At 38.2% G+C, this 13,475-nt stretch overlaps 1 protein-coding gene across 1 annotated transcript in view; it reads right to left on the bottom strand.

Annotated features, from left to right (window-relative positions):
* Nucleotides 1–13,475, bottom strand: part of LOC128640072 (lectin) — a 33,261-nt gene that overhangs the window by 8,920 nt on the left and 10,866 nt on the right. Inside the window, exon 4 of the mRNA XM_053692397.1 lies at nucleotides 11,256–11,393. Coding sequence (XP_053548372.1) covers nucleotides 11,256–11,393 — 138 coding nt within the window. The remainder of the gene's footprint in view (nucleotides 1–11,255; nucleotides 11,394–13,475) is intronic.

Raw genomic sequence — 13,475 nt, forward strand, 5'->3', positions numbered from 1 at the left:
GATACGCTACATTGTATCATGTCTGCTTGCACATTAATAAATTTACCCTTATGTCTTTATTTTGCTGGTCAGCTAATTGTGCAGGAAATTTTGTATGTGTTGTATGGATATGTTCATATAAATTCCACACATAATGCATCTTTCTAAATAAATAAATTTGATTATAAAAGAGTGCTGAATACCCTCTCTTTTATAGGATTTTCCAAAGTCCTATAATGTTTTCCTTTTTCTACTTTTGATTATGTATATATATATATATATATATATATATTATTATTATTTTGGAGTTTACCAATTATTTTAAAGGTGATCACTTAGCTTTGTTAGGGTGTTTTCAATAATAACTAAACAGGTATAAGGTTGTATGAGGCTGCTGTCTTCTATAAGACTGTATCCTTCAGTGCCACACTTGGAGGATGTCTTAAGAAAATGTTCATGGTGAAAGGAGATCAAAGACTGTGCTCATAAGGAAAGAGGGGGTGGGTAAAGGAAGAAAGGGGAGATAAGGGAGAGAGACAGTAAGACTTATAGGGCTAGATTTATTAAAGCTGAGGCGTACAGGGGCGCGTATACGCGACCCTGTACGCCTCAGCTCACCTGTGGCGGGGCGAAATTACCCGCAGGTATTCGCCATTGCACACGAACGCAATTTTGCGCTCACGTGCAATCCCGCCCCCTGTCCGCGCCCAGCCAATCACGCGCGGGCAGGAGCTGTCAATCTCCTCGGTCTGACTAGACAGAGGAGATTGAATTTCGCCACATTAGAGGTGGCGAAGAGGTTAGGGAAGCGGCAGTCTGGTGACCGCTGCTTGATAAATGACGGCGAGCAAGTTCTTGTGAGAACTTGCAGCCGTAGGGCTTTAATAAATCTAGCCCATAGTGTAGTATGTTCAACACTTCAATAATGCTATTAAGCTATATATTGAAAACTGCTCACCTGGTTTAACCTCAATAGTATGAGCTATATGACTCACATGGGTTGGATCTTATCCCCACTGTGGTAAAGTTGCAATTCTTTCAGAAACTTCCTGTAGGTTTACAGGTGAGGAGACTCATAAAAAGAAGTTTGGCTCCTGTATTTGCCTGTATGCCAGAGCTCATTTGCTCTGTACACCTTGTTCTTCTGTGACAGTGCTCCAGATTTCTTTCTGATCACTTGCACCAGGAAGAGAGCTGAGTTATGAAATTTAAAGCAAGTGAGTTGACAAGCTACCCATGAGGGGAAAAGGGCATAACAAAAGCTTTTGGGTAGCTTGTCAGCTCACTTGCTACAGGAAGTTTCTGAAAGAATTGCAACTTTACCAAAGTGGGGATTATATCCTACCCGTATATCCACATCAGACTTTATATTCAGATCCCTAGCCTTGCAACCACCTTACTGTCAGACACATGCCTACATAACACCAAAGACAAGACCCTTGACACTGAAGCACCAAACTCACATCATATCTCAGATCAGACCCACCCTTGCACACACACTGACAGAGCCAGGTACTCGCCCACCCTTGTACACACAGCCAGGCACTTGCCCACCCTTGCACACACACACAGCCAGGCACTTGCCCACCCCTGCAGACACACAGTCAGACACTTGCCCACCCTTGCACACACTGCCAGACACTGGTCACCCTTGTACACACACAGCCAGGCACTTGCCCACCCTTGTGCACACACTGCCAGGCACTCGCCCACCCTCGCACACACACTGCCAAGCACTCACCCACCCTTGCACACACACAGCCAGGCACTTGCCCACCCTTGCACACACACACAGCCAGGCACTTGCCCACCCTTGCAGACACACAGTCAGACACTTGCCCACCCTTGCACACACTGCCAGGCACTGGTCACCTTTGTACACACACAGCCAGGCACTTGCCCACCCTTGTGCACACACTGCCAGGCACTTGCCCACCCTTGCACACACACTGCCAAGCACTCACCCACCCTTGCACACACACTGCCAGGCACTCGCCCACCCTTGCACAAACACTGCCAGGCACTCGCCCATCCTTGCTCACACATTGCCAAGCACCCACCCACCCTTGCACACACACTGCCAGGCACTCACCCACCCTTGCACACACACTGTCCGGCACTGGCCACCCTTGCCCACATACTGCCAGGTACTCGACCACCCTTGCACACACACTGCCAGGCACTCACCCACCTTCGCACACACACTGCCAGGCACTGGCCACCCTTGCCCACATACTGCCAGGCAATCACCCACCCTTGCACACACACTGCCAGGCACTCGCCCACCCTTGCACACACACTGCCAGGCACTCGCTCACCCTTGTGCACACACTGCCAGGCACTCGCCCACCCTTGCACACACAGTGCCAGGTATTTGTTCACCCTTGCACACACACGGTTTATGTTTTGGTAAAAAAGAAATCTCATATCATAGAATTAGAGTGAAGAAAGACAGTAGAATGACAAACAAAATAAACCCTTATAATTTTAAGATTTAAGAGAATTTGTTTATTTGCATTCAGAGTGAAGGCAATTCAGAGCCACATGCTCACTTTCTGTAGGTGCCCTATGGTTATGCAACTTGAATTCACAAACACTATAGTCCCCTCTCGCACAGCCTGTACACCTAAATTTTTTGTTTTTTTTATATTTTATCATAGCATGACATGAGTACAATTACTTAATACCAGTAATCAGTACCAAAGCATAAACTACATGAAGGAATTAGGAAAGGTATGCAAACATGGCAGTATGGTTGCTTTACACATTTTTCAAATATCTATTTTTTCCTGAACTAGAAAGACACCATAGATCTTATAGAATAAATTTCTACTTTAAAAGGCAACACCTTATTTTTTTTAAGGTTCTTAGTCATAATGATGATTGCACGTATCCTTCAGGCAATAACATTGTCACAAGCTCAGAGTTTCTTTTTATACACAGAAAAGCAAAAGACAGTGAAGCAGACTTTCTGATATCATTGGGTGCATTTAGAAAATATTTATTATATACCACTACAAGGATACTTTGGTATGTTAATTTTGGATACAAAATATGGTGCGGTCTTTGAATTTGGTTTCAGTGAATTGACCACATTAACAAAATAAGGAAAATGTAGTTCCAAACTGCCCAATAGTTTCATTTTAAATAAAGATATTTTAAAGGGACATGAAACCCAATTTTTTTTCTTTCATGACTCAGAAAGAGCATGTGATTTAAAACAATTTTCCAACAAACTTCTATTATTTAATTTGCTTCCTTCTCTTGTTATCCTTTGTTGTAAAGTTTATCTAGGTAAGCTCAGGAGCAGCAAAGAACCTAGGTTCTAGTTGCTGATTGGTGGCTGCATATATACAGATTGTCATTGGCTCCCCCATGTGCTCAGTTAAAAACCAGTAGTGCATTGCTGCTCCTTCAACAAAGCATACCAAGAGAGTGAGGCCATTTTATACTTCATGACTGAAAGTCCCCTTTATTTGTTGCACTGGTAAATCCTAGCATTTTAAAAACTATCACTTTAACACATTGAGTCATTACCAGATGATACAAGCACCTTAGGCTCTCTGTGCAAGTGTTGTGCATGGAGCATAGTTAAAGGGACACTGAACCCAATTTTTTTCTTTCATGATTCAGACAGAGCATGCTGCAATTTTAAGCAACTTTCTAATTTACTCCTATTATCAATTTTTCTTCGTTCTCTTGCTATCTTTATTTGAAAAAGAAGGTATCTAAGCTTTTTTATTGGTTCAGACCTCCGGACAGCAGTTTTTTTTATTGTTGGATGAATTTATCTACCAATCAGCAAGGACAACCCAGGTTGTTCACCAAAAATGGGCCAGCATCTAAACTTAAATTCTTGCATTTCAAATAAAGATACCAAGAGAATGAAGAAAAATTGATAATAGGAGTAAATTAGAAAGTTGCTTAAAATGTCATGCTCTATCTGAATCACGAAAGAAAAAAATTGGGTTCAGTGTCCCTTTAAATACACTTTTAAAACAGCTATATCTTTCTATTCAAAACTGAAATGCATCCATGTGGATCCCAATTTTGACTGGAATTCCCCATTAAGGCTAATGTTTATTTTCAAAGTTAGTGTAATGTGAAATCCTAATCTATTTGACTTGATAATGATTTAGGACGTTCTAGGGATTTAACACGTTTAAAATGTTTGATGATTAACTCATTTTAAATTAAATCGAAAGGGCAATTATGGAGGAAAAATTAAATGCTCTATTTTGTTCGAGCATTTCATTTATAACTGGTGACCATTCAGCTCTATGTGTTTAACCTCCACAATGGGTTAAACACTCTACTGGTCCTGAGCGGAAACAACCAGTAACACAATCAGCAGCAGTAAACAAACAACCCAGCTGCACAATTGGTTCACCGGAAGTTTATGCTTGGGACCAACAACAGTTTTCTGTAGCTCCTAAGTTGTACTTTAACTACGTGTTTAACCTTTTGCAGGAATGAAACATATTGAGTTGCAGGATCGCTAGTGATACAAATAAATGTTCTAACAAGGTGTAATTTTTCTACTTTAGTGGTCCTTAAACTTACGATAGTTGTGAAACTTACTTCGAGAGCACTACAGTAGCAAATTAGGTTTAATGTTGATTTTATCAGTGTGATCGAAGAGTAATGATATTTTGATCATGATTTGATTTTGGAAGTTATGTGAATGAGTCTAAAATTAGATGTTAAAGGGACATGAAAGTAAAATTTTTATTTACATGATTCATACTTAGCATGCAATTTTAGGAGATTTTTCAATTTTCTTCTATTATCAAATTAATTAGTAGCTACACATGTGCCTCTTGTCATTTGCTCACTAAATGTGTTCAGCTAGCTCCCCGTAGTACATTGCTACTCTGGCTATAACTTTAATATTTGCAAAGGGGTTAAATAAATAGTTAAAGGGACATGAAACCTACATTTTCTCTTTCACGATTTAGAAAGAACATGCAATTTTAACAATTTATTTCTATTATCTAATTTGCTTCAGTCTCTTGATATCCTTTGTTGAAAATAGGCACAGTAGCTGCTGATTGGTGGCTACACATAGATGCCTCATGTGATTGGCTCATACATGTGCATTGCTATTTCTTAAACAAATGATATTTAAAAAAATGAAGAAAATTAGATAATAGAAGTAATTTGGAATGTTGTTTAAAATTGTCTTCTCTTTGAATCATGAAATAAATATTTTGGGTTTCATGTCCCTTTCAATAAACACAGGGAATATTACTAAAATATATAACAGAGCATTTTCTTTGCATACTTTTATGACCCTTTAATATATCAGAGTTTAAAAAATGAATAAATTCACAACTTGTATGGCATACGTGTTGGATCCCTAGGTGTCCACAATTTTACTGGACAGTCCAGTATTTTGACTGTCTATCCTTTAAAATTGAAGGGATAGTAAAGTCCAAATTAAACTTTCATGATTCAGATAGGGCATGTAATTTTAAACAACGTTCTAATTTACTTTTATCATCAATTTTGCTTTTTTCTCATCGTATTCTTTGTTGAAAGCTACACCTAGGTAGGCTCAAATGCTAATTTCTAAGCCCTTGAAGGCCGCCTCTTATCTGAATGCATTTGACAGTTTTTCACAGCTAGGGGGCATTAGTTCATGTGTTTCATATAAATACCATGCAGTTAGATTACAAGTTGTGCATTCCTGTTTTAACTTTAATTTCAGCATTAAATAGCAACGCAGCCATTACAAGTCTTGTCGGTATAGCCTTTTAACCTGTAACGCAACGTCAGTTCCGCACTTAAAAAAATTATGTTTTTGCATGGGACTTCCATAGCGCTGCCATTATGGGTTTTGCGGTGAGGCTAAAAAGCTTGCGTTACACCCTATAACGACACGATCCGTACCACAATCTGAGAGCAGTAGTTATGAGTTTTACGCAACAAAACTGTTACATAAAACTCATAACTAAAGTGTTACAAAGTACACTTAACACCCATAAACTACCTATTAACCCCTAAACCGAGGCCCTCCCACATCGCAAACACTAAAGTAAATTTATTAACCCCTAATCTGCCATTCCCGACATCGCCACCACTAATAAAATTTATTAACCCCTATTACGCCGCTCCCCGACATCGCCGCCACTAAATAACGTTATTAACCCCTAAACCTCTGGCCTCCCACATCACTACCACTAAATAAACCTATTAACCCCTAAACCGCCAGTCCCATACATCGCAACAACCTAAATTAAACTATTAACCCCTAAACCTAACCCTAAACCTAGCCCTAACCCTAACACCCCCTAACTTTAACATAATTAAAATAGAGCTAAATTAAAGTTACAATTATTAACTAAATAATACCTATTTAAAACTAACTACATACTTACCTGTGAAATAAAACCTAAGATAGCTACAATATAGCCTAATAGTTATATTGTAGCTTGCTTAGGTTTTATTTTTATTTCACATGTAAGTTTGTATTTATTTTAACTAGGTAGACTAGTTAGTAAATAGTTAGTAACTATTTACTAACTACCTAGTTAAAATAAATACAAACTTACCTCTGAAATAAAACCTAAGCTGCCTTACACTAAAACCTACCATTACAAAAAATAAAAACCACTAAAATTACAAAAAATAAAAATAAGAAATGACATTATCCAAAGCAATAAAAATTATTCCTATTCTAATACCCTGTTTAAAAAAAACACCCCAAAATAAAAAACCCTAATCTATAATAAATTACCAAGGGCCCTTAAAAGGGCCTTTTGTAGGCCCAAAAAAGGGTCTTTTGTAGGGCATTGCCCTAAAGAAATCAGCTCTTTTTCTACAAAAGAAAAACAAACAACCCCTAATAGTATACAACCCCTCACCACCCAAACCCACAAAATAAAAATAAAGTAAAACCTAATCTACCCAATGTCCTTAAAAGGGCATTCAGCTCTTTTGCTGCCCATTAAAAATAAAAAAATGCCTATTCTAAAAATAAAAAAACACCCCAAAACGAAAAAAAAAAACATTACACAAAATAACAAATTATTAAAAATAATAAAAAATATTCCTATTCTAATACCCATTTAAAAAAAAAAAAACACCCCAAAATAAAAAACCTAATCTATATTAAACTACCAATAGCCCTTAAAAGGGCATTTTGTAGGGCATTGCCCTAAAGAAATCAGCTCTTTTGCTCACAAATAAATACAAAGACCCACTAACATTACAAACCCCCTCCCCCAACCCACAAAATAAAAAAAACTATCTTAAAAACCTACCCATTGCCCTGAAAAGGGCATTTGTATGGGCATTGCCCTTAAAAGGGCATTTGTATGGGCATTGCCCTGAAAAGGGCATTTGTGTGGGCATTGCCCTTAAAAGGGCGTTCAGCTCTTTTTCTTGCCCTTAAAAGGGCATTCAGCTCTTTTAAGAGTGCCCTCCCTAATCTAAAAAAAAACCCACCCCAAAAAAACCTTTAAAAAAATTTCTAACCCCTCTTTAGGTACTTACAATTGTTGAAGTCCCGCTTGAACGATCTTCATCCCGGCGGCTCCATCTTCATCCAGGCGGCATCTTTATCCATCACGGGACCGGCATCTTCTTAATCCCTGCAAAGGCGGAGCAGTGATGCACGGAGACGGAAGTCCAGGCCGAAGTCTGGGAGGAGGTCCAGGCGGAGGTGCATCGATCCGACGTGGAGGTCCTCTTCATGCGATCGTCTGCCACACACTGAGGATTGAAATGCAAGGTACCCCTTTTATACTGGGGGTACCATTGCATTCCTATTAGCTGAAAACATTGAATCAGCCAATAGGAATTAGGGCTGCTAAAATCCTATTGGCTGTTCAAATCAGCCAATAGGATTTAAGCAGCTCTCATTCTATTGGCTGATTCGATGAATGAAGATGGAGGCGCCTGGATGAAGATGCAGTCGCCGGGATGAAAATCGTTCAAGCGGGACTTCAACAACTATGAGTACCTAAAGAGGGGTTAGAGTTAAGGTTTTTTTTAAGGTTTTTTGGGGTGGGTTTGTTTTTAGATTAGAGTGGGCACTCTTAAAAGAGCTGAATACCCTTTTAAGGTTTTTAAATAGCCATTTTTTATTTTTAATGGGCAGCAAAAGAGCTGAATGCCATTTTAAGGGCAATGCCCATACAAATGCCCTTTTCAGGGCAATAGGTAGATTAGGTTTTACTTTATTTTTATTTTGTGGGTTTGGGGGTGGGGGTTTGTATACTGTTAGGGGGTGTATGTTTTTCTTTTGTAGAAAAAGAGCTGATTTCTTTAGGGCAATGCCCTTGATAGTTTATTATAGATTAGGGTTTTTTATTTTGGATTTTTTTTTTAAACAGGGTATTAGAATAGGAATAATTTTTATTGTTTTGGATAATTTCGTTTGTTAATTTTTGTAATGGTAGTTTTTTTTAATTTTTTTTGTAATTTTAGTGTTTTTATTTTTTGTAATGTAAGTTTTTAGTGTAAAGCAGCTTATGTTTAATTTCACAGGGAAGTTTGTGTTTATTTTAACTAGGTAGTTAGTAAATAGTTAATAAACAAAAGAATGTTGGAAAGTTCAAGGTAAACCCCGGTCACAAAAACATGCACAACTAGAAAAAATTGCAAATATCGCTAAGCAAACAGTTGCTTTAAACAGGCTGTCAGTTTTAGGGTGAGTGATTACTTTGGCAAATTTCTCAGAAACAAAAATTCTTGGCCACATTTGTTCATTATGAATTAAAGGGACACTGAACCCACATTTTTTTCTTTCGTGATTCAGATAGAGCATGCAATTTTAAGCAACTTTTTAATTTATTCCTTTTATCCATTTTTCTTCGTTCTCTTGCTATCTTTATTTAAAAAAAGAAGGCATCTAAGCTATTTTTTGGTTCAGGCCCTGGACAGCACTTGTTTATTGGTCGGTTAAATTAATCCATCAATCAGCAAGGACTACCCAGGTTGTTTACCAAAAATGGTCCAGCATCTAAACTTACATTCTTGCTTTTCAAATAAAGATACCAAGAGAATGAAGAAATTTTGATATTAGGAGTAAATAAGAAAGTTGCTTAAAATTGCATGCTCTATCTGAATCACGAAAGAAAAAAAATTGGATTCAGTGTCCCTTTAATGCTACATTTTCAACTTTTATTTTAGCAAAACTGGCCAGGTTTTCATTATATCTGAACCAGTGCATAGGCGAAGTAATAAGCTGATTGATGAAAGTTGGTAAGTAACCATGGTGTTACTGATCAGCTGATTTCACTTTTGCACTGGTTCAGCTATAAACAAAATCTGGCCTTATTTAATTAGCATCATTCATCAGATATGCTTTGTTGAAGAAATAGCAATACACATGGGTGAGCCAATCACATGAGGCATGTATATGCAGCCACCAATCATAAGCTACTGAGCCTATTTAGGTATGCTTTTCAACAAAAGATATCAAGAGAATGAAGCAAATTAGATAATAGAAGTAAACAGGAAAGTTGTTTAAAATTGCATGCTCTTTCTAAATCACAAAAGAAAAACAAACAAACAACTTTCATGTCCCTTTAACCCCCTAGTGACCAGACCGATTTTCAATTTTCTTACCGTTAAGGACCAGGGCTGTTTTTAAATTTTGGCCGTGTTTGTGTTTAGCTGTAATTTTCCTCTTACTCATTTACTGTAACCACACATATTATATACCATTTTTCTCGCCATTAAATGGACTTTCTAAAGATACCATTATTTTCATCATATCTTATAAATTACTATAAAAAATTGAAAAAAACACACTTTTTCTAACTTTGACCCCCAAAATCTGTTACACATCTACAACCACCAAAAAACACCCATCCTAAATAGTTTTTAAATTTTGTCCTGAGTTTAGAAATACCCAATGTTTACATTGTCTTTGCTTTTTTTTGCAAGTTATAGGGCAATAAATACAAGTAGCACTTTGCTATTTCCAAACCATTTTTTTTTTTTTTTCAAAATTAGCGATAGTTACATTGTAACACTGATATCTGTCAGGAATCCCTGAATATCCCTTAACATGTATATATATTTTTTTAGAAGCCAACAATAAATATTGATCTAGGCCTATTTTGGTATATTTCATGCCACCATTTCACCGTGAAATGCGATCAAATAAAAAAAAATATTAACTTTTTCACAAACTTTAGGTTTCTCACTGAAATTATTTACAAACAGCTTGCACAATTATAGCACAAATGGGTGTAAATGCTTCTCTGGGATCCCCTTTGTTCAGAAATAGCAGACATATGTGGCTTTGGCGTTGCTTTTTGGTAATTAGAAGGCCGCTAAATGCCGCTGCGCACCACACTTGTATTATGCCCAGCAGTGAAGGTGTTAATTAGGTAGCTTGTAGGGTTAATTTTAGCTTTAGTGTAGAGATCAACCTCCCACCTGACACATCCCACCGCCTGATCCCTCCCTTGACCCCCTCAAACAGCTCTCCCCCTTAGCCCCCAACCTCCCTGACCCCCCCAACAGCTCTCTAAACCCCCCTCTATCTATTTGCCGCCATCTTGGATACTGGCTGCCAGTACCCAGTTTGCTAAATTTTAGACTTTTTTGTGCTAATCCAATTTTTTTCTGTAGTGTAGCTGCCCCCCCTCAATACCCTCCCCCCTCCCCTTCCAGATCCCTTTCCTAACAGTTATTCCTACCTCTCTCTCCCTCCTTCTCCCTTTACCTCCTTCCTTTAAAGGTGTGTAGAGCGCCCCCCCGTGCACGCAGATGATGACAGTAGTTGAAGGTAAACTGCTGTTCATAGAGCACTTACTCTGGTGAGCTAAGAAAATATGAGGTAAATTAATCTGACATAATTTATTACAGCATTCAGTTACAACAATTATTTTATCTAATTTACTTTGTACTCTTGATAGCCTTTGTTGGAAAACATACCTAGGTGGACTCAAGAGTGTGCATGCGTCTTGAGCAATATGCTGCAACAATATTTGTAACAATGATATACATAGTTGAAAGCACTGCTGCCCTATATTACTCCACAATGTATAACATTGTTAAAGACATTGTTACAAACACTGCTGTCATATATAGTGCTTAGGACACCTTCATGTTCCTGAGCCTATCTAAGTATGCTCATCAATTAAGGATAGCAAGAGAATAAAACCAATTTGATAAGAGACCTAATGGGAAAGTTGGTTGAAATTGCATAGTCTTTCTGAATCATAAGTTTAATTTTCAGTTTCATTTCCCTTTAATCTTGAAAACAGTGAAGCTCATGTTAGTTATTATGGGTTGTTGCTTTAGACATAGGTTACCCTTTCACTGCTTCTCCCGGTCCAGAACGTCTCCCTTTGTGAGTTTTGAGATTGAGCAAGCACCATTAGGAAACGATTGTGTTCCTCATTCAGGATACTGGTTAGATGAGCACGTTTAAAAAGAGACTGGCAGTGTTTCTGTAAGAAATAAGAATGATATATTTTAGATAAGATAAAAAGCCGGATAGTATAACAAAAAAGGGAATAATGGGAAAGTTGGAGAAGTCAGTAGACGATTAATTCAGAAACAACAATTATATTGAACATTGCTTCTTAATCTCAGGGTCTGGAGTACTCAATATAAAGAGTATTAGAGTGGTGTGTTAACTTTAATACAAAAAAGAAGAAAGTATCCCGGATATCCAAAAATATAAAAAATAGCAGCTTTACTGAAATATCTTAATAAACAGTCATGGTAGCACACAGACAAAAAAGGGTTTTACGCGTTTCGGCATTAGCCGTACTCATAAACCGTTAACTTTAATACATCACTTCAACTACCACAGTAGTGCTTCACTACAGGGATGTATTTCAAGTATACATGGTTAGGCACACCATTGAAAAATAAAAATGTATGCTTACCTGATAAATTAATTTTTTTCATGATGGTGAGAGTCCATGTGTCATTATGTGTGGGAATTCCCCTTGTTACCACTAGCAGGAGACAAAAGACACCCCAACACACCAGAGCTTTTAAATCCCTCCCACTTCCCATGATCCCCAGTCATACATTTAGCCAAGTAGATGAGTAAATGTCCAAATCATGCATAAGTTCGAAAGAAAAGCTTGTAAAAACCAAATTAAGGTTCCAAAGAGGAGAAATTGGTTTAAATATTGGATATAGCGTGACTAAGCTTGGACAAAGCACTGGTGAGATGATTCTTAGCATATTTCCTGTAGTATGAAACAGAAAAAGATTTTTCCCACAGATGTTTTAGTGTCTTGGACACCTAAAGTATATAAAACCTCTTTAAGCAAAGAACTAAAATATTCAATCTTAAACATGAAAGAGGTGTCTTGATCACTGAAAGACTCCTGATAATAATAGAAACCTCACCTTCAGAAAACAACCTGAGGTATCAGTCTGAAAACATCCTAAGGTGATCTGATCTCTAAAATGCAGAAAAACCAGAAAATGTAACATTAAGATGGCTTTTAGACGCTTGCAATAGCGTTGATAAAAATTGAGCTGGCAGCGCACACAAAATAGTTAAATAAAATAGTCTATATAAAGAAAATTCACATAGCCCAGGGCATGCGCTCTCACCCGCACAAAAGTTAGGCTGTATCACAGTGTGTATAAATTCAATCCAAAGTGTGCTAACAACAGAGGCCAATGTGCGCTATTAATGCAGGTACTACTAAATATGCCAACTCACACTGTCAAAAGCATGCACAAAAGGGAGCCTTTACTGAGCCCACCTTAAAGGCTGATGTGCGCAACCATGGCATGCACTAACCAGGTCGACACATGCTTACATGATGAGCATTAAAGCACTGACTATGCTAACTTAGTGGGAACTACAGGGGACGAAAAGCACTATCCCACCACACAAAACATAGCCTGATATGTGCTAACAATATTCATACCTCAGAGCAGGGGGTCGATTTATGAAGCAGCGGATGCTGCTTCCTACCCACTCCGGTTCAGTTCCACCTGAAACGGAAGTTAAGAAGCAGCAGTCCTAAGACCGCTGCTCCTTAATTCTCCCGCCACCTCTGAAGTCGAATCGGGTTGATTGACACCCCCTGCTAGCGGCCGATTGGACACGAATTTGCAGGGGGCAGCATTGCACCAGCAGTTCACAAGAACTGCTGGTGCAATGATAAATTTATCGATGTGCCGCGGACAAGATACGCTACATCGTATCATGTCCATGTGCACAATAATAAATTGACCCCCAACTGGCTATATTTACAAGTGCACCACATAGTCCAGTACGCTAAACTGAAAAGAGAAAAACATAAAGTGCAGAAAAAGTAAAAAACACAAAGTATTCCATTTTAAAAACATTCTCCCATTGTACAAAAAACTAGTATGTAACATAGTCATATACCACAATTCAGTTAGTCTGGTGTATATATATGTCCCCAGCTATGATGAACCTCAACATTTATGTATGCATGAAATGGTTGCACTTACCTCAGATGCGCCCACTCTATTGTGCTTAATAGATGCAGAAATGACTGCTTTCAGTAGAGAACCCTTCCAGTGCTGTG

This window comes from Bombina bombina, chromosome 9 (genome assembly GCF_027579735.1).
Source record: "Bombina bombina isolate aBomBom1 chromosome 9, aBomBom1.pri, whole genome shotgun sequence".
Taxonomy (NCBI): domain Eukaryota; kingdom Metazoa; phylum Chordata; class Amphibia; order Anura; family Bombinatoridae; genus Bombina; species Bombina bombina.